Raw genomic sequence first — 21,152 nt, 5'->3', positions numbered from 1 at the left:
CCCCCCCAAAAAAAAACAAAAAGAAATGTCCTCAGGGAGGTTCGAACTCCCGGCCTTGGGATATCCAGGAAATTGAGATGTTTCCTAGTCATATTCAAGTTGTGATATGAGACCCACGTGATAACCAACTACACCATGAAGACATGTTGTTATGTCAGCGGGGAGGGAAATTGGATTGATATTCCCTAGGGGTTTTGATGGATAGCGGGAGAATAAGAGTATAGTAAGGACAACTGCTAAGCTTGCTTTGAAATGTAGATATATATATATATGCAAACGATTGGTATGATTTCATTATTCAGCTTTTAGGGAATGAGGATTAATTATGGATCTATGGGAGTAAAATGTATATTTAGTAATTAGTCGGGTTCATGATGATTATGTAGTTGTAGTGGTAACTGCCTGGGTGTTGTTTATGTTTCGAGTAGTTGGTGGGTTTGTTGGGGATGGATAGGTGGTATTATTAGTACTGGTAGGCCTGGAGGGTGGAAGTGGTGATGTTTAATCGGAATGATGTAGTGAGCATTAGTATACTGCCTTTATATTTTTCATGCGATGGTAGAGGGTAGAGTTACAATAAACATAATGGGTAATATCATACAAACAATGGTCAATACACGGGATATATGCTATTCGCTAAGACGGTTGTAAAATATACATAAAATAGTAATAGTATCAATTGCCATCATCACCACTCCGTCCGAACCTGCCTCCGAATCCACCTAGATCCCGACGGAAGAATTTTCCAATGTTCTTCAGATTCTCGTTCAGGTTGCCTGCGGCGGTGGTGCTTTCTCCGCCTTGCGTTTGGGTCTGCCCCAACGGTCCAGGAGTAGAGGACGGACTGGTCAAGGTGCCGGATATGGCGCCACCACCTGGGGTCAGGTTAGTCGTGTTGGCTGAGCTCATCGGCGTCCCGAATCGATCTACACCGTCCTTGGCGGCGGAGATGATGGCGGACCCGAGCATGGTAGGGTCGAAGCGGGTGGAGGCGCCGATGGACGCTGCGGCGGTGCCGAGTCCGAGACCCTGCGAGACGGTGCCGGAGGAAGGTGTCGCGGAGGCCTGCATGGCGGCTAGGATGGGGTTGCTCTGCTGGAGGTTCGCTGCGTAGCGATCAGATGCCCGATGGATTTGGAAGAGTTCTATGAGGTGGTTTTGTTCCTGGCGACTGCGGATGCCCTTGATGTCGAGGATCTTGCGGAAGTTGGCGTTGTTTTGGTCTGCGATGTGGACCAGGTAGGCCTGGACGAGGGCCTCGGGAGGAGACGGTTGAACTTGGAGGGTCTTGAGGAGGGCTTCGATCTTCGCGAAGCTGGCGTTGACGCGCTTTACGAAACCCGCTGGTGCGGGGCTGGGAAGGAGCGATGAGAGGCCAGTCTTGAGGGTGTAGGCATCCAGAAGCATCTGATAACGTTTGTTAGTTCCAATGAACGTTACAATATCAGCTGAGACAGTGAACTTACCTGCTCTGCACCGGTCTCCGCGATCGGCTTGCACTGGAAGACAGTCGCAATAAACACGTTCGATATCAGCTCCACAACATGGTCTGCAAATGCGCGGGCATACTGTTGCTTATGCAGCAGCTGCAACAATTCAGAACATCTTGTCTGCGTCTTGGACATTAGCTCGCCGACATAGGAGCTTTGATCGCTTACGCCCTCCAGCCGGTTCCAGGGTGTGTTGCGCATCTCCCGCCAGCAGGGCTCCAGGTCAATCTCGACCTTACGCACCAGTCCTCGAACAGCCGCAGATGCAATGCCCATGAACGAGTCCGCTTGACTTTGTAGGTCCACCGACTGTTTGAGGTTTTTGTCGAGCCTACCCTTGATCTTTTCCTCTAATTGATTGCAGGTCGTATAGCAGTAGTCCGCAGTGTTGAGCACTAGGATAAGTTCCTCGGTACCTGGTACCTTCGAGGGAGTGTGACCTGTAGGCCTTTCACTGATGTAATAGAGCAAGACCTGTGCATACTGATCGAGATACTTCGCGAATACCTTCGCAAGCTCCGCAAGGCTAGCGCCAGTAGATAGCTTCGCGCATTGCTGCAACGAATGCCGGTAGAACGTGAAAAGGTCGGTGGAAGAGGATATAACAATGTGCGAGTCAAATTCTTCATCCGCTGGCTTCGCGGGTTGTTGGCGGTATTTAGGGATAAGCGCAGCCAGCTGCTTGTCCTGGGCCTCAACCCAGACGCTCAGGTAGGGCTCGAACGCCTCTGAGATGGCTTGGCCAAATACTGGTGCCTCACTCGAAGCGAACGTATCCGTCGAAGGCCGAGATGGACTGACAAACCGCCGCTCAAGGGAATGCTCAAAGTCCAGCGTCTCTTGTAGACAGGACAGTAGCAGGTTGACATCAATGGTCTGGCCATTGCGCACCGATCGGGAGAGAATGCCCTTGAAGTCCTCCCGCGTACCTTCACAGAAAACGTTCGCCAGAATCTCGTTGACCCTCCAGGAGGCGGGAAAGATGGGCGCATATTCCTCATCGTAGTTCTTCAAAATCCGCCTGAACCAGGCATACCGCCGTGAAATATTATCCAGTGACCCGGCCTCTTCGTTGTTCCTGAAAACCTGGCGATATTCACGTAGCTGGAAGTTGCAATACCAGGTCACCAACCTAGACTTTGCGTGATCACCAAGCGCATCCATGACCAAGCAGCCCTCCGAGAGCACGTGCCTCTTTTGACCAACTTCCCCTTTCGCGAACGCCAACTCGAAGTCCTCGCAGACTTGCTCCAGAAGCTCCCGTTGTATATCCGCAACGTTCCGACTGAGCAGCGCAATCTGATCGATCGAGCGATACGACTTGAAGTGCGCCATCAGCTGTATGACCGCCTGTAGCAGCTGAGCACAGTCGCGGTACTGCCGCGTCCGGCCTAAAGAACGTAGTTGGTCGTAGGCTGTCGTGAGCATCTGTAGTCTCTTCAAGACCGTCATCGACAGCGTGAGGTTCTTCTTCGCATTGTCCAGCTGCTTGATATCCGCCGTCATCTCCGTAATGGCCAGCTCCGTCCTGGACGCGCGGTCGCGCACATCGTCAATCTTCTTGAACAGCTCCGTCAAGTCGGCCTTGGCGGCCTGAATGCGCTCGACACTCTCCGCATTGGACGTGACCTGGTCCTCTACCAGTGCGCCGATATCGTTGTCGAGCTCATCCTCATATTCGCGGAGGGACTGGGAGACCTGGGACACCGACGACAAGGTGGAGGGGTGGGAAAAGATGGAGTTCAAGTGGTCGATCGGATCGTAGTCCGCTGTGAGATTGGATCTATTAGCAAGTTCCCTGATGGGGTAGGTCGTCAATGGCAGCCCTCACCTGCGTCCAAAGGATCGAGGGGGGCCTCCCCGTTGGAGGACATTTGGCCGGGGGTGGTGGTAGTAGTGGCGGACATTCCATTAGCTCCTGAGCGTCAACGCCAGACACATGCTGCAATGCCAGCTAGGGGGCATCCGCCAATTCAACATGTAAACATAAACCCAAGAGCGAAGGCTACCAAAGGAGTGAACAGAACCCGAAAACGACAAGCTGTAAGGACCGCGGGGGAGGTTGTTGATGCCGGAGCCGTAGGTCGGGAAGTTGGCGACAACTCAGCCCGGACCGTCAATCAGTCAGTCACGGGCAGCTCTTAGTCTTAGCGCTTTGCCCGCGCCGCCGGGCCTCGTCATCGCCTCTTGTCTGTTCGTCGGAAACAGGACAGGCGCATGATAATCGTACGTTTGGATTTTACTTAGAAGGTCAATTCTACAAGCTATTCAGAGAGATAGATGGATAGGTCAAGTCGCATCGACCTGGAAGTCATTGCCCCCAGAATCGATCCTAGGTTTCAGGTTTGATTGAACCACCCCTTGTACCGCAGGTCTCGTCTATATGGACATGAAAATCATCGTGGTCTTTTAGTATACATCGAAGGAAAATTAAAGCAATTGTAACGAGCTCCGAAGCCATTCGCCCAAGCCATGCATCAGCAAAATAAATAAAGAGACAGTCGACTCCGATCAAACACCGCCAGGAACCTCCCGACAAAAGCCGGGGATGCGAAGACCAGACCAAGTCTGGAGAATCGCTCGAGAAGTTGTTCCTCGTTCATTTGGTATATCTTCTTCTTCGTTTTTCTTTTTCATTTTTTTTCTTTTAGTAGTTTGCCCTTCCCTCCTTGGTCAAATTACACTGCTGCGGGTAGAAAAGCATCCGGAGGCAGTGTTCCCTGCGCCTGCAAAAGCTTATTAGCACATGGTCGTAAGTGAAGAACACACTATAGACTCACCTTAAGTTCCTCGAAGTTCTTCAGTGCAGCCTCCATATTCCAGCCGTTTCCAGACAAAGCCATCTCAGAGTACTGAAGGGTCATCCGAGTATTAGAGCTCATCTGAAGTACTAGCTGCTCTTGCTGGACTTGTGTGTCTGCTTTCCCAGGCGCCGGCATGCCGTAGCCTTCGGGGGCACCCGGAATAGCTACTGGTAGTGCTGCAGGTGCCGCAGGCGCTGCGGGTGCAGCCGCAGCTGCTGGAGGTGCTGCTTGGGGAACGGCTGGTGGAACCTCTGGAATCCATGCCTCGTGTCCACCATAGGCTCGCAAGCAGAGAAGATCACTGACGACCCTAATTCCGCCTATACCACCACCGGGCCCGATGATGAATGTTCGATCGAAACTGCGCGTTTCAACCTTGGCCCCGTTTATCTCGTCGAACTTTCCGTGCACCATGATTAGAAGACCACCAACACCCGTGGAGCTCTGTCCAGAAATATCAGGAAGACCTGGGATGGGGTAGCACTCGATAAGCCATTCTTCCGGGTGCGTCGCAATGTCAGGATGTCTTGTCGCTGGAAGACTAGTCCACAACTCGCGTATCTTCTCCGCACCGGTATATACTCTTGACATGCGTGCAGGAAGATGGCTGATCTTGAGAAGGTTTCTGCTTTTCTTAATATACGCATCCCAGGGCGCTGTTTCCGTTTGTTGGGCCCTGGGAGCCGATGTGTTCACATTGAGAGTGAACGTAGTGTGGTTGTCGTAGACACTGCTGAGAATGCCGCTTCGGTCGTTGTCGTAGCCCGCGAAGAAAGCCCGGACGAAGTTCTCTGCGATCTGAGAGTCGTCCTGGAAGTGTGGTGGCTGCACTGGAATTGGAGTCTTCTTCTGCGCCGCTATTTCTTCTGCGGTGCGGACTTCGACATTATTCAGGAACCGGAGCTTGGGATACCACTTCAGCATGGTATCCTTGAAAGTGGGGTCGGCGCTAAATGGAGTGTTTGATAGGTCGAGAAATTCGAGGTTCCGGAATTTCCAGCGCCATCCAATCAAGGATTGCGCATCTTTGAATTCATTGTTGGATAGGTCCAGATTTTTCAGGTCGGGAATTGTCGATGCCAGTGTCGTCACAGCTGTGATGTTGGCAAGCTGGTTATGAGCGAGACTGACACTCTCCACTGCCTCTCGGCGCGCCGTGGCATTGTCGAAATTCAGCTCCCAAACCTTCATCAGTGCCGGGAAGAATTTTGACTCGGTAGAGGTGCTGCCAAAAATTCCCATAGCCAACAGGTCCGGATCGGTTCCCAATTTCGAAAGATCGAGTAACTTTGTTTGCTGGGTGTAGCGCTTGCCGAGAATTGTCGTCATTTTCGCCTTGGTCTCGGCAGCAGAGGATGTGCCGCCATTTTGTGCCATAGCAGACAGCATAGGCTGGTCCAACAATCCGCCAGTAGACGGATCATACTTTTCGGTGGTAAGAGGGGCACCTGCAAAACTAAACCCATTGAGCTGAAGCATCCTTTCCAACAACTCTGGCCGAATAGAGACGATAAGAGCGTCGCCTTCAACCCGCGACTAATGAACGTTAGTAAGGCATAAGGGACCTTGCGAGCCGCGCCATTCATCCAAAAGAACAAACGCCAGGAGAGACTAAGAAAGTGCCGATCGTCGTTCTGAACGCACCACCCCTGCAAACGAGAGCACATCGGAGAGGACGAAGCTGATAATTGATGTCGGTGACCGCCAGTTCTGGTGTTGCACATACCTTTGTAATCCTTGCGCGTGTGCCAGCTTTCGAGTCGGGTGGGCTGAGTTTTTTCTCGAGGAAGGCGATGAGGGATTCGAGACCGCCGTCACGGTTGGAAGCTGCCTTGCTTTGCTTCCAGCCACGAACAATAACCTGTTCCAGACCACTTCCCCGTCCTCCTTGTCGGATGTTCGCTTGAGCGTCTGAGTTACTGGAGATGGCCTTTTGGATCGCATCCATGGCTTTGTTCGCTGCCGGCGACCGGCCAGAATCGCCACGACCCTTCTTTCCACGGTTTCGTGCGGAGCCAGCGTCCATCATAAGATCACCTTCTCGATCGACCCGTGTCGCAGCACCCCGCTTGCGAATGCCTCCACGATCCGAACCCCCAGAGCGACCGCGAGAACCTTTTCCGCCCTTCATGTTGATAGACGCGATAGTTTTCGTAGTAATCTTTCGTAGGAGGAGAGAGGGCGAAGGAGGGGATGGTAGACGTTGATTGTTGTGGAGGCGAAACGAGCGCTGCTCGCCTTTAGTAGTTCGAGATCGGATCAATAGACATACAATGATCGATTCGAAGAGGTTTCGTAGGAAGGAGGAGGAAAATGCGAAGTAGCGAGATAAATACCCGATGCGATACTTGTGAGAGGTCGAGGACGGTTCAAGTTAAGCAACCGCGAACCTCGATGTGGGGGAGGAGTGTTATGAGAGGGGAGGAAGAGAAGCAAGAAGACGGAGTCAGCGCAGAAAAAGTGACGTTGAACCACCAAAAGCAGTGCCCGCGAAGCTGTGCAGAGTCACGTGGGCGGCCGGGCGCAGGCCCTCCACGTGATTGTGCACCAGGCACAGGGCGATTGACCAATCAGAGGCTGTAGTCTGTCCTTTGGCACGGACGGTAATACACAATACCGATACACCAAAGTGGCCAGAGGTTATTACGCGGCTAGTCCCGATCTGGTAGTGGCATCCATCGGAGGAGTGGCTGTTTCTCCGCTTCATCAACAGGACAGCTGGAGCTTCCATCGGCCTGTTTCCCCAAGGACTGTCTGCTTGTTGATCGTCCTCAGTCGTGCGCAAATCGCGACTTCCCGTGCTTGTCCAATCTCTATATCCGACTTGGTTCGCGTAAGGTTGCCCCCTTCTTCAATCCTCTGCATTGATTGATCCTTCCTCGAACTATTCAGCTTACATACGGTTCTCTCCAACAGGCTTCATTCCCGCGGGCACTAGCTGGTCTTTAGTCGGACCAACGCTCCTTTGTTTATATCCCCAAACACTCCTTCGTATTCATGTCGATCAATTAGAGAAATGCCGGCGAAATCGCGTTTCACAAGGCTAGATGCCTTTGCTAAAACAGTGGAGGATGCGCGCGTCCGTACCACCTCCGGAGGTGTCATCACCATAGCCTCGTTGCTGGTCATCCTGTGGCTTGTGTGGGGTGAATGGGTGGATTACAGGCGGGTGGTTGTTATGCCCGAACTGGTGGTAGATAAGTCAAGAGGTATGATAGCTTAGTGATTGCTGGACGGCCAGTCACGACTTGATTGCTGATGAACCCTTCGTACAGGCGAGAAGATGGAGATTCACCTGAACATAACCTTCCCCCGTCTTCCTTGTGAGCTCCTGACTCTGGACGTCATGGATGTCTCGGGCGAGCAGCAGACCGGTGTTGTCCACGGTATCAACAAGATGCGCCTTACTTCTGCCGCAGAAGGAGGCCGCGTCATCGATGTTAAAGCCCTTGAGCTGTAAGTTGCAACTCCAAACCGGCTCCTGCCAATGCCAATTGCACTGCTAACTATAAACCCTCCTAGTCACTCCAAGGAAGAGAGCGCCAAACATCTCGATCCTGATTACTGCGGTGAATGTTACGGCGCGACAGCTCCCGCGGGTGCAAGCAAACCTGGATGCTGCAACACCTGCGACGAAGTCCGTGAGGCCTATGCACAGCAACAATGGGCATTCGGAAAGGGCGAGAACGTTGAGCAGTGCGAGCTTGAGGGCTACGCGGAGCGCATCGATGCGCAACGCCGTGAGGGCTGCCGCCTTGAGGGTGTTCTCCGTGTGAACAAGGTGGTCGGTAACTTCCACATTGCTCCGGGTCGCAGTTTCACCAGCGGAAACATGCACGTCCACGACCTCGCAACCTTCTTCGACGCCGAATTGCCCGAATCTGAGAGACACACCATGACTCACGAGATCCACCAGCTGCGGTTTGGACCTCAACTTCCCGACGAGCTCTCTGATCGCTGGCAATGGACTGACCACCACCACACCAACCCTCTGGACAACACCAAGCAGGAGACCAACGAGCCCGGCTACAACTACATGTACTTCGTCAAGGTGGTGTCGACCTCTTACCTTCCCCTGGGTTGGGATCCGTTGTTCTCATCCTCCATCCACTCCGCGTACGACCAGGCCCCTCTTGGCTCCCACGGAATTGCCTACGGTGCTGAGGGCAGTATTGAGACGCACCAGTACTCTGTGACCTCGCACAAGCGCTCGTTGATGGGTGGAGACGCCTCTGACGAAGGCCACAAGGAGCGTCTGCACGCCGCCAACGGCATTCCGGGAGTCTTCGTCAACTACGACATCTCCCCCATGAAGGTCATCAACCGGGAGGCCCGCCCCAAGACCTTCACCGGTTTCTTGACTGGTGTGTGCGCCATCATCGGTGGTACCCTGACCGTCGCGGCAGCCCTAGACCGTGGTCTCTACGAGGGTGTCAGCAGGATGAAGAAGCTCCACTCGAACTGAGCGTAAAGCAAGCAAGAATCCGAAAAGATTTGAAAAAAGTAAACAGAACAACCAAAGTCACAACCTACCAAACAGAAACGGAATTACAAGCACAAAGTAAAAGAGAAAAGAAAACACACAGACCCCATGGAGAGCGTTGTATGGAGTATAGGAGCAAGAAGACAGACAGACAGACAGACAGGGGGAACGAAAGAGCAAGAAAGGACGGATGAAAGGGAGAACTCCGGAAGTTCAGGCGTTACATTTATTACTCACCTACATCGATTGCATTTGTGATCCTTTTTGATCTTGGTTGGGGGAAAACTCATTGATACACCTATTTTTATTTTCTATATCATTGGTACTATTATTTTAGGTTACTTGTTTTTGTTTCCATAAGACACATAGCACGTATAACAGCCACGCGAGATCTTGCCATTGCATATGCACTAGTACCTACCTACAGACGGTGTCTTGATTGATTGATTGATTTAATTGATAGGTTGCTAGGATGTTGGTCCTTCGTAAACGCCACTGCACTAAGCAGAAAACTAGCTTTAGCCATTGTTGCATTTGATTGGTTCTGTTTGAGTACTAGTACGACTTAGTCCCATTGTGCCCTAAGATCAGTGTTAGTATTCAGACTTGAAGGAATACCAAGAACAAAGGGACTATAATCTACGTTCATTGGTCGGATCAATCCGGTTTACTTATATCTTCTCTAAATTAATCGTTGGGCGCCTGCTTGAGGAAGATAAAATAGATTCTTAACTTGAGAAAGAGATATGGCCACCCAATGCCAGGAGTGCAACTGCACTCTTTAAAAAGCAATAAATACTACCTGACTATGCCATGCTTGCAAGACAAGACAAGAAACATTCCCGAAGATACTCCGTGAACCCAATGAAAATGATCGCTTTCACCCAACCAAGTCCAAGATATAGAGCAGGTAGCCTTTGAGGCGTTGAGACGTCTAACTCTAGTATGTAGAGAAAGCTCACAGGGCTAATGCAAAGTGAAGTAAAGCAAATAAGGGATTAGATCATGAAACTACGCAAAGGAGAGGAAGTTGAGATAGGATAGACATAAGGAGATGGGATGTGAAGGAGGGGATGAAAGTAACAGGATCAGTAATGCAGGGTGCTGGCATTGCCAGAGTAGCCTGGGTGTTGGCCATAAGGCGGGTTTTGTTGGTAGATTGGTGGAGTTTGCGCCTGTTGTGATGCGAATTGTCCGTACCAAGACTGACGCCGGGGCTCGTCTGGCCGATAAGGCTGGTTGAGGGCATCCCATGTGCGGCTCGCCGTGGGCATATTGTAAAGACTATAGTGACTGCCCGGATTGTAGGCAGCTGCGGAAGCGTTGGAAGCCATCTGCTGTTGTTGCCAATTTTGCTGGCGTTGCACGATAGCATGCTGTACCATCTGATTGGACAGGCCTTCCCGGATGGTCTTCTTCTCGCGCTCACGAGCATCAATCGCTCCCACCAGACCCATAGGGTTTACCGGGGTCGGCTGGGCTTTGTTGACATTGGATATGTCGAGTAGGGGCGCACCAGTCATACGAGCCACGTGTTCCTGTTCACGAGCTGAGAGATGAGACGACAGTTCATTGTAGTTCATGATGCTGTTGGCGCCGCGGGAACGTGGGCGAGGCGGTGCATCTCGATTGCCAGACAAGTGCGACTGGGGCCGAGAACTATTGGTCCAGTCCCCGGAAGCAGGGCGAGGGGGCGGTGGTGTAGAGGAAAGAGTTCGGTTATGGGTGGCGATTGGGGGACTTGGGGCTGATCGTTGTTGCACGAATTGCTCCGCTGTAAGCCTGCCTGGAGTTGTCGGACGGGGCGCAGTCATACCCGGCTGCCACATCATGTTGTTACTCGGAGACCTTGAGTGCTGTCGCTCTGCCTGATAAGAGAACTGCTTTTCTGTTGAATTTGAATCGCTCCGCTGGTGCGTGGATTTCTTCAGAGTATCGCCCGTACTGGGACGCCCAGTTGTGGGTAAATAAGTTAAGGTCGGCCCAAAGTCGATGCTGGGGATATCGGCACTGAATTCCGGTTTTGGTTCGTCAACGGTGTAATGCGCATCGCCGATGATCAAGTCTTGTCTTGGGGGACCAGATCCGACGGTTTTCATGACTCCCATTCTAGGCCTAGTGACTGACCTAACCGAGCGCTTGCTGTAGACAGACCCCCGAGTACTGGCATAATCGGGAGAGGTTGCAGATGCGTCATCATATATGCTTTCCTCATCTTGGTGGCTCTCTTTATCAGGGGAAGTGAGCGAGAATTGGCGGGAGCCGACCCAGTTCAGGACCTCTTCATCAACAGTATGGCGCAGGTCATCGTAGCTAGGCTCTCCTGCAACACTTGCGGCATCGGATTCTCGGATCTGTTGCGCAGGCAGAGGCTTCCGTTTCACGGCCTTTGTTGTGTCTAAACGAAGACTTGATCTCTTCGGCAAAGTGAGCGGTGGGCCGAAGTTACTTGGACGATCTTCAGGCGTCGGTGGGCCTTGTTCCTGGAGAGTAGCTCTCTTCTCGCTTGTATCCGATAAGAGCGATGGCGCACCCTGCTGATCAGAGCTAGTGTTAGGTGTTAGCGGACTAGGCTGGTTGGACTCCCTGATCGTTTCATGGCTCCCCGAAGGGAAGGAAGCGCCAAGTAGATTCATGCTTCCGGAGGCAGCGAGAAGCTGTGTCAGGGTAGCGTCAGACATCCTATTAGTCGCTTTTCTCAAATCCGGTGAAGGCTGGGGTCGCATTGCAGGCATTTCTCCCGGTGCGTGTGTGAAGGCTGGTGGCAGGACTACAGGAGATGGAGGGGATGTTGAGCGGAAGTGATTTCCAAGCGGCTCATCGTCGGGGTCGAGTTGCTGATTCCTGTCGCTCTCGGTGCTTCTGTGGTCGTCTACCCCGCTAGTACCAGGACGCTCGCTGCCACGTGCCACAAGTTCCTGATCCGAGGATGCTGGGGACACTTCAGCGGCTTGCGCTTGTCTCCTGATGGAAGAAAATCCAGCTGTGTCCGAAGAGCCCCTAGTATGATGAACCGGAGAGATGGAAACATCACTGGGGGCACCAGGCGCGACAGCATCGCCGGACTGGTTGGAATCTAGCCGGTTAACCGGGGAAGTGCAGTTGCGTTGATGCGCCATGGTGCGGCCGTTGGACTGTCTGTTCGGCATTGTGGACCTGAAGCGTGGCTTGCTCGCAGAGATGCTGCTCGTCCTGCTTCCAGCAGCCGCCATGCGACGCGCCGTAGCTTCCTTGAGTTGCTGTCTCCATTCCGCCTCGCTCCAATCCTGACTGCCCGGTGTCTGCATGAGACTGGAGATGTCCAGAATATCAAGATAGCCGTAACGCCTTTGGTTGGGAAAGGCAAACATAATGCTCTTGATATGGTTGGTAGCGGCAATAAGGCGGGTGGGCCGCCCATAAAGGTTGAACGTGTCAAAAGTAGGGACGAGAAACCGGAGCATCATCTCAAACCCAGAAACCGCTGGATGGACTTCGGGCATGACAAAGACAAACCCGTCGGTTGTCGACTCTGTTTGTGAGTGAACCGTAATCTTTCCTTCGATCTTGACCAGGGTCGACTGTTCGATCAACGCCCTCGACTGGGGATAGATGGCGTAAGCGGCGTATGCATCAGTGATGGTCGCAATAGGCCTCGCTTTCTTGGTCTTCTTCGTATCATAGAATTTGATGTCGCCAGTTATCAGTCGGGGTGCTCGATCATACGCCGACTTCTTCTTTATTGACTTCTGCGCTTTCTGGAATTCCTTCTCATTCGGAGGCGTGATAACAAACCAGCACCGTCTCCAGGGCGTGCCTGCCCCGAATCTCACACGGGCCCAATCCTCGTGTTTGTAACGGTGGCGATCCAGAATGGTTTTAATACTGTTGAGACCTTTACCCTTGCCCGCAATAATCGAACCCGTATATGCCTCATATAAGGACGTGTGTTCGAACAAAGCCAGTCGTATGGCTGCGGTCCACTGCGTCAGAGAGTGGAAGGAATTGAAATGCAGAAGGTATCTATTTTGACCAGCGGAACATATACTCAAGATGTTCTTCAGAGACTGCGCTCCTTGGTTTCTCGTTGGCAGAGTCTCAAGCTAGACCAGCGACAGTTATTTAATCAGAATCAAGACTTCAACATCCGAGATTGCATAATCTTACCATCTTTATTGAAGCATCAGCCAGGTTAATGAAAGTAGGGCAGACGTCTTCCGACTCTTCTGCGGCGTCCAGCGCTGCGGCATCCCATAACGAAAGAGCGGTCCCGACAAGCTGCGCATAGCATTCCACCCATTGGCGATCAGCACAGGGACGGCCATCTGCGATATACTGTAATTAGTACGACATTGGACTATAACAAGCTCTCGGGATACCCACGAATGTCCAGATCGTTCAATTTAAGGAAATAACCTTCGTGGTATAGCTTGTTGGCATGGCTGTTCAGATATCCAAAGATTGGCTGGAGCTCTGGAGGGGTATCCTGCGAAAACTCCAGCAGCGGAGGATTGTGAGAGAAGAGCGTCGACTCCGGCCGCGATGTTACCCGCCGTTCGACATGTGGAGTCCCGCTTATCGGCGAAGCATCGAGAGGCGAGGGGGTATCCGAGGAAGGCGTGTCTACTCTTCGCGGAGGATTGTTCAGTGTGAGCGAGGCCGACGATGTCCGGTGATGCTGGCTGAGGTTGTCTTTACGGGACGATCCCCCGAAAACCGACATAAGAGAAAGCACTGGGAGCGCAAGGGGTGTCAATCACCGTCATCTGCATTTTGTATGGGAAGTATAAGAGGATATGCTAATGACCTACCACGCGAGCGACCCATGATGACCACACTGGAGTTTTAGCCCAAAGAGACAATAGAACTGAAGAAGACCGGCTTCCAGCTCACTCGAAAAAGCAGGACTTGTGTTACACAACGAACATGCAGACTGCGCTGAAGGGTTGGGGCCAAGTAGTGCCGCTACGGGAATAAATGGGGAGAGAACGAGAGGCGATAGAGTCGGCGAAGAAGAAGAAAGAAGAAGTGTGTACTGAGTCCAGCTCCTCCGCACGGAGATAGCGACAATCTGTCCGGACCCGCCAATACTAGATCAGGAAGTTTGATTCCATCAAGTTTCCGGTGGGAAATGGGGGGAGGCGCCCAAACGAAAGACAGGAGCGGAACGGCAAATAAGACCGCGGCAATGCTGGAACAAGTGCCAAGATGGCGGATGATGGCGCAAAGTCAGCTTTGCAAGCGCCTGACTAGGCCACTTGATGTCTCAAGTTTGGATGGCGGAGAAAGCGGAAGGGAATGAGTCGGAAAGCGAAGGAAAGGAGAGGCAGGGGGAGAGAGAGATATAGATAGAGCGAGTGAGGCGACAGAGAGGGAAATAAAATGAGGGAAGAAAAGGGCAAAGCTGGACAGAAGGAAGCATAGAGGATCAGTGAAAGGAAGCACAAGCCGACGAGCGTTGAAGGACGATCAACTTACTTACCCAGTCTAAGGCGTGGGTCTTGAATATTGTGAGTGTAACAAGTGTTACCGGACTTATAGTAGGGTCGGCTTGTTGTTTTCTCTTTCCTCCTTTGAGATTTGGATTGAAGGAGAGTGGATCTGGGGTGCTATTTGTTGTTATTTGTTTATCAACATTCCGAATGCAGAGACTGTAAGTAAGAAGTAGATGTCACATAGAATAGAACATTCTCGTAGTAACTAACAGTGTATAGCAAGTGACGGGGAGAGGGAAGAGAGTGAAGACGAAGCCGCAGATACCCATCCGTCATGCTGGATGGACCTGCGGGTCAATACTGGGTAAGTTATGGTGTGTGTTGTGTGTTACGGTACCGCAAAAGTGGTTCTGGCCCGGCTTGTCTGCCTGGCGGCTGGCGTCATCGCATGTGGCTACAAATCGAACTTGAAACTAATGTGCCTCCTTTAGACTAAAGATGGTCCCAGACGGACGGGCCACACCAGTCTCGCATTTCCTTTTTGCTGCCCTTTTCTTTTCTTCTTTTTTTTTTTATTAAACTCCGATCCCCTGCCCCTGCTGCTTGAATCTCCCCCCAAAAGTCATTCCAATGAGATCGGCATGGATCATAAGAAATAAATGCAGGTCAACTAACGAAGTACGGGGTAATGCCCGGGATATTAGTTGTTGCCTGGCTTGCTGCAAGAGATGAAATTGACAATAAATGGGTCGCTAGTAGATAGAACTGGCGAACCGAATTCGCTAGTAATCAAAGAGAAACAGTCCTAATAAAACGACAATATAGTAATAATCATAATAAAAATAAATAACAGTCATCAGAAAAGAAGTAAGTACCTAAGTAATGGACACCTATGTGGTATTATTGAGTAAAGTATTTACTGTCATTCTCCCCGTGGACAAGCCCCAACCGGGTCAGTCAGTCAGCCATCCGAGCAACCCATGGATGGCCGGGTGGATTATCCAGTCTATCCCACTAAAAAAGCACGCCCCCCGCGTAACTGACTCTAGCACTGCCTCCAATCAGCTCATGTTGTGAATCAAAATAAGAAGCCAGTCCTATGGTTGCATCCCACCATCTCGCCAAATATAGAAACGCAGTCCTGCATGTCTTAATTGCGACTGCTACTTCCCAGCCAATTCCACCGGTCGTCCTTTGTTTTTGCCTCTGCTCATCAACCCATGTTTCTCACCCACGAGGTGAGGAGAGGAGACAACGTATCATGCCAAGTGCAGCCTAACCAGTCATCGTACCCGCTGGTCTCTTATCTAGCAGCCAGAAGAAAACTTAGACTGACCCTCGTAATGCGACGTGCTAGACTGGATATATCATGGTACGATTGGATGGATGGGGAAAGGGAAAGGCGTCGTCGTGTCCCTTGTCCCTTGTGGACGGAAGAATGCAAGGCGACAGTCAGAAAGAGGAATGGTCCGGGAGTCAATAATTCACTGGCGCACTGCCACAGGCCCGCCGTGCCACACGGCATCAGATGATCTTGGCGGGTAGCTTCACTGAATACTAGACTGCTACTTGCATCTTTTAGCAACTCATAGATAGTCCGCTGTGCTCCTTGTTTCCCAACTTGAATTCTCTCAAACTATAAATAACCGGAATACCCTAAATGTCCATATTTCACCCGGGATGGTCGGACTGGATCTCCAGTTGCAGCTCGGCCCAAGCCCATCGAGACAGGAATAGTTCCGAAAGCCTATATCCCTGCTAAGGTCCGAGGCTAAGAATAAGAACTTGTTTAGTTCGAATCTAAAATTATAAGCGGCTGGGGTTGCTGCGTTGGTAGTGGTACGTACCGTTAGTCATTTGTCGGTACCCTGCTATCCGAGCAAAGTAATCAATTAGCAAGGGTCCTTCTCTCTGTGTCTTAGTGCGATGCTGGGGACATTGCAGAGCAGCTATCCGCAATTCTAGCCTCACCTAAAGTGGCTGCGGCATTTGCTCTTATCAGACTGGGTAGAACAGAGAGCATCAACTTTATTCATGATGCTGCAGGTTATGTAACCTTAACTCAGGCGGTAATCAGAATTTGCCCCGTTTATAAGACGCCTGCTATTGATCAGCATCCTCTCCCCTCGACCAAAGCCACCGATGATTCGTTGTTGACTGTGGCTGGTCAGCATAACAAGCGATCAAATCACATCTTTTCTAGAAGCACGTACTTTTATACTTTGAGATGTTCAACAGGGTGTACGCACTCCGTAGTGCAAACCCCAGCCCGTGACCCACCGGCCAGGGTGTTTCCCCTCTTAGTCTGCTAAGGCTGCGGAGCTCTCCAAAGATGATCGCAGGCTTGACGCGCAAACTCCTAGCAGCGATCATTGCTGGTTAAGAGATAATGCCGGCAGCATGACCTCAGCTGTAGGATCTAGCGCGGGAAAGCTTCTACTACCACGTAGGCATGTCCTGCGTTCGCCAATTTTTTTGAAGATCCAACCAGTCTCCTCCGTCCTGTTTCTCCGCTTACGAATTCTACTCGCTTGATCGTCGTTCCCTTGAAGCATTTCATTGGGACACGATTGCAGGATCAGCCTTGCCATTGTCATGATGCAATCAATCCTAGCTTATGAGGTATGACAGCTTTTTCTCCCCTTCGCCTTACGGCAAGCTAAGACTCAATACTTTTTGAGGAGGGGTGATACAATTGACAGACTAGGAGATAATAATGGAAGAGAGATGATCCTCAAGTCCTAAGCGATCTTCTGCCACATGAGTCTTGTTCTGTTTCACCTCTGATGGAGTCCCTCTCTGTCTCCACTTGCCTTAGCACACCCCCTACTCTGTGGAGTCAGCTGCAATTGAGTTTCGGCTTGAGGACAAGCTCAGTGAGAGGTTTACCCTCGATGACCGTGTACCGCGTATAGTCATCTTAACTAAGAACAAAAAAGTGGAAGTTCGGTTGCCTTATATCAATATATCTACGAGCATACCTCTGAGGGCACACAGTACGAGCCCCACTCAGGGGGAGGGACGCCTGTACCTGACCTTTTGCAGACAGACATCCTGCAGTGTCCCTCGAACTGGAATTAACGTTGGAACCCCAAACATTGATAATCAAGCGGCGATATAGCTTTGCTTCTCATACTGTCAAATATCCGTGCCTGCCAAGACCATAGCTGTCGGCTGTCATGTGCCTTGAAGTGTTCTCATGGGCCAAAGGGTCTTCTGACCTACGGCTTCGTAATATAACCCTAGCGACATGACATGTCTAGGCAAATGCATTTCCGGATTCTTCAAATTCATCCCATTTGTACGTTGACTGGACGCAAATTTCCATCGGTCTTTGAGATTGACCCTCCCCGGTATCGGACGTATAAGGCGACATAAGCCTTTCGCAGAATGTAAATACCAGAAAAGCACTTCGTTGTGTTTATCGAGCTAAACCAGTCGAGATTTTGCAAGCTAAAAATTGGAGGGGCTAATCTGAGTACCTGGTCATCCTAAGTGTTCTCCCGTATCTGCCATCTGGTCATCTGCCATCATGTCTCATACCCCGGTGACTCGTGGGTATGGTTCAACTGTGCTGGATATGTCGTGAAGGCCATCTTTACTGTAATTTCATGTCACCTTAGGCATCAAATGTCACCGGGTCCTGGATTGAAACTTGCAGTTAGCTTCGAATACTAGCGTCAGGCCTAATTTCATGACTTGAAGATGTTGACTCTTCGCTTTAGTTTGTCACTCTTCATGTTCATGTGGATTCGCACAAGCTTCCCTGCTCGAACCTGATTGCAAATGCACCTATCAGGGATACCCCGTGATATGAAGGCTACCCGGCACAAGTTGTAGGGTGTCATTTGCAAGTACACACTCCACTGTCCGGCCGGGACGGTGAGGTTCGTGGGAGTCCGACACATCCATCGATACATTTCTCTAGTACAGTATGACTGTCTGCAAATAATTTCGTTTCATCTGCAAAATTTCCAAGAGAAGGTGTACTGGTCTGATTTTCCTAAGATGACACTACTAATAAAGGAGGAGAGGGGTTGAATATATCAGGTCTTCCATGGCACTCTATGACTATAGCATTCCTATAACTTGGTAAGCTGCCACTGATATTAACCAAATCAAAAGAAACCTTGTACATCAATCCAGATTGATGGCACTATTGGGGCTAAGTAATGGGCAGAATGTGTATTTCTCTACCATCAATGCAACTTTCTGGTTTTCACTGGGCCTTTCCATTCACTACGCGTGCCAGAACTTGCTTCTGCTCCCATTCACTCCCCTCTCGCTTACTCCGTGTTTGCTTGTATACTTTCTACTCAAACTTCTTTCTTCTTCCCTTGTGAATCTCTCTGAGACCGACTTTCGAGATTCCATAATCGCGTCTTCATCCCTCCCAGCATACCTGAGACCTGTGAATACTTTCAAAAAGCCACCCCCCTGGTCTGCGGGGTAGGTTGCCAGAGAATTGGAAAGTTCGCAGCACCTTCGACAATAACAGGTAGCCTCTTGGTGTGTTATTCTACCTTCTGTTCATATTCTCTTCCAAATTTAAGCCTAACCAACGCAGAATATAAGGTCAAATCTGGTATGCCTTGATCGGACTGTCGCCATGGATATCACCTGTTCTTCTCCGTTTGTCTCTGCACCGATTCAGGAGATGGTCGTCGAGCCGATCGACATCTTACTTGATGAGCCCACCGATACCTGTGCGATGGTGGAAGAGAAAGCCGAGGAGATCATCGAGGCCGAGAATGAGAGCCTTGATCAACTGATGATAGAGTTTACCAGAGGGTTTGATCCTGGAAGCTTTGTCGATGAGGTCTCTAACTCACTCCCTTGTATTCTCAAAGATATCTTCCCAGGTTCCTACGAGCATCTTCTGAGTATGCTGTTTGAAAGCGACGACAAAATGCACGCCACCCAGATGAAGCTAGAGGAATGGCTTCTGAAAAGATACCCTCGGATTCTCAACAAGATCGATACCGAACGCCAAGAGACAAACATAACCGATGAGACGTATTTCGGGGCTGAGATTGAGGTCTTAAGAAAGATGGTAGCATTCTTGCGCAAGGAATCCGATAAACCAGTCTTCTGGCTCAATGCTCGGCGTGCAAGTCCTATCAAAGCTCGTGAGCAGCTCGAAGCATCTATCCGGGTCATCGAATTGTTCAAAAGCGATGTCATGATTGCGATGAAAATGGACACGGAGGATAGTGAGTGGCAATCCCAACTTGAAACTGTAAGAAGCCCAGCAGCCTAACGCAGCATAGGAAAAATATACAATCCTCTCCCCGTTTCCACAGAACGCACCGCTCTACTCAGTATCAAACAACTTCGGATCGACGCATGCAAGGCATCACTTTCTTGGGAAGGCTATATGAACTCTGCTATCATGTTCACCTCTTTCTTCCATGCCTACAAGGCTTATACCTGCGTGCACAAGCCAGACAAAGCACGTGCATGGGGCTGGCTCTCACCACAGGGACTTGCACCTCCACGCTTGTCTGCCGAGATAGCCCAGGTAGGCGATTTGGTAAAATGGGACTTTGAGCATGAAAACGGCGCATTCGATCTGCTACTCAAGACGGCCCTTTGGCTAGGTATGGCGAGGGGTCTCCCAGCTGTGCATCTATTCTGTGACGTCGCTCGACTTTTCACGACGCACAAGCCCTCCCCAACGGCAAACGAGCCATATGTCCGATTTCTGCGGCATCTGGCCCAGACAAGAGTCTCCATTGCCGGAATCAAGTCCACTCCGCCCACGCCCGTTCCATTCAAGGGGTCCGACGAAAATACCAATCGTGGTTACTTCGAAGACGTATTCGATTCAGACAAGATCTTGGAGAAAGACCTAACCAAGACCCTTTCGTTGCTTGCCATGAACACCAATGACTTCAAGCTATCTGCCACGCCTCCAAAATACTCGTTTCGCAAGAAGGCCAAGATGATCGAGCAGGCCTGTGTTGTGGAAGAGAACCATACGGAGAAGTGGCCTCAGAAAGATCCGGCAAGTCAAGGAAATTCCTTTGATAGGTCATTTTGTGTCCCTTTGCTAACATTGTGTCCTCCTAGCACCCTGTGAAACCTCCTTCTCCAATTCCTGAGGAACCTGAACCGGCCTCGCCCCCGCAGGAGACGGAACCTGACTTTCTTGATCAAATCGAATACGTCTCAGTCTGTCCTTGGTGATTGAATACCTTGAGCTTTCAGGATTTACGCGGCATATCAGAACAGCTTCACCTATATGTCAGCTGCGATTTGAACAACATACTTTACGAACGTCTCTGACTGATCTCAAAATGAAAATCAAAACGAAAGAAAATCTCTCCACTCTGTCGAAAGCAAGAAGGTATGCCAACCAAAGCTCACCCCATTGATTGGCGATCGTGAGCCGTACTTCAGGAATATCACAAAGCCCCTCGCTCAGTTATTACAATTTCCCTTCTATCTCCTTCAGTTGCCATCCTAGTCTCCAGGGTGCACCAGTTTCGACACTATGACACTCACCGTACGCCCATGTCATTGCCAAACCGCTCCAACTCTGGTAGTCAAGAGCAGTAGGCGAAGACTGTGGGCCGGAGAAGCTGACATTATCGTCGAAACAGGAGCCAATCCAGGATCGATTTAGGAAGATGCAAACTCGCTATTACTTCTTCTCCCTCACTTTTATGTATTAGGCAAAATGACAAAAGGAAAAAAGCAAATTCATACCATCTCACCTCACCGCACAGTGGTCCGACCCTAACCAGGGAAAGACCATGAAGTTCATTTGTTGACGTTTTCCCCGATTCACACTTTATTCACACCACTCACCTTCTGTATGTGCAACCGTAAGCTGACTTTACTATCTACAGGGCAAGCCTCTTTTTTCGCCTCCTCGTGAGATCGCCGCGGCAACCGTGCAACGTTTGTGAAAAGCGCTCGATGACATCGTCCAGGACCCGCCTCTCTATTGTTCTTG

General features: G+C 50.7%; 5 protein-coding genes and 1 non-coding gene across 6 annotated transcripts; 2 read left to right on the top strand and 4 right to left on the bottom strand.

Annotated features, from left to right (window-relative positions):
- Window positions 1-26: 26 nt before the first annotated feature.
- BO88DRAFT_t241 lies at window positions 27-143 on the bottom strand. The gene has a single exon. It is a non-coding gene; the product is annotated as a tRNA-Met (tRNA).
- Window positions 144-609: 466 nt separating this feature from the next.
- BO88DRAFT_396841 (putative GARP complex subunit Vps53) lies at window positions 610-3,570 on the bottom strand. The gene is made up of 3 exons (XM_025705257.1): window positions 3,322-3,570; window positions 1,467-3,259; window positions 610-1,407 (listed from the first exon to the last, which is right to left on the bottom strand). The coding sequence occupies exons 1-3, from the start codon at window positions 3,395-3,397 to the stop codon at window positions 676-678; spliced, it is 2,601 nt and encodes an 866-aa protein (XP_025558389.1). The 5' UTR covers window positions 3,398-3,570; the 3' UTR covers window positions 610-675.
- A 204-nt stretch (window positions 3,571-3,774) lies between these two features.
- Window positions 3,775-6,425, bottom strand: BO88DRAFT_396839 (mRNA export factor mexA; the record flags this gene model as incomplete). The annotated part of the gene is made up of 3 exons (XM_025705256.1): window positions 3,775-4,216; window positions 4,271-5,830; window positions 5,907-6,425. 3 exons carry the CDS (start codon window positions 6,423-6,425, stop codon window positions 4,169-4,171), a joined length of 2,127 nt encoding a protein of 708 aa, XP_025558388.1. The 3' UTR covers window positions 3,775-4,168.
- Window positions 6,426-7,027: 602 nt separating this feature from the next.
- On the top strand, window positions 7,028-9,175 carry BO88DRAFT_396835 (retrograde cargo receptor ERV46). Its single transcript, XM_025705255.1, has 4 exons — window positions 7,028-7,127; window positions 7,211-7,503; window positions 7,570-7,750; window positions 7,817-9,175. Exons 2-4 carry the CDS (start codon window positions 7,311-7,313, stop codon window positions 8,757-8,759), a joined length of 1,317 nt encoding a protein of 438 aa, XP_025558387.1. The 5' UTR covers window positions 7,028-7,127; window positions 7,211-7,310; the 3' UTR covers window positions 8,760-9,175.
- Window positions 9,176-9,865: 690 nt separating this feature from the next.
- Window positions 9,866-13,583, bottom strand: BO88DRAFT_457816 (PH domain protein; the record flags this gene model as incomplete). Its single annotated transcript, XM_025711008.1, has 4 exons — window positions 9,866-12,859; window positions 12,924-13,081; window positions 13,140-13,490; window positions 13,568-13,583. 4 exons carry the CDS (start codon window positions 13,581-13,583, stop codon window positions 9,866-9,868), a joined length of 3,519 nt encoding a protein of 1,172 aa, XP_025558386.1.
- Window positions 13,584-18,800: 5,217 nt separating this feature from the next.
- Window positions 18,801-20,736, top strand: BO88DRAFT_472586 (uncharacterized protein; the record flags this gene model as incomplete). The annotated part of the gene is made up of 2 exons (XM_025711744.1): window positions 18,801-19,404; window positions 19,462-20,736. The coding sequence occupies 2 exons, from the start codon at window positions 18,801-18,803 to the stop codon at window positions 20,271-20,273; spliced, it is 1,416 nt and encodes a 471-aa protein (XP_025558385.1). The 3' UTR covers window positions 20,274-20,736.
- Window positions 20,737-21,152: the final 416 nt, after the last annotated feature.

This window comes from Aspergillus vadensis (assembly GCF_003184925.1).
Source record: "Aspergillus vadensis CBS 113365 unplaced genomic scaffold BO88scaffold_29, whole genome shotgun sequence".
In the NCBI taxonomy this organism is placed as follows: domain Eukaryota; kingdom Fungi; phylum Ascomycota; class Eurotiomycetes; order Eurotiales; family Aspergillaceae; genus Aspergillus; species Aspergillus vadensis.
Note: the sequence above shows the minus strand (reverse complement) of the source record. Positions and strands in the feature narration are given on the sequence as shown.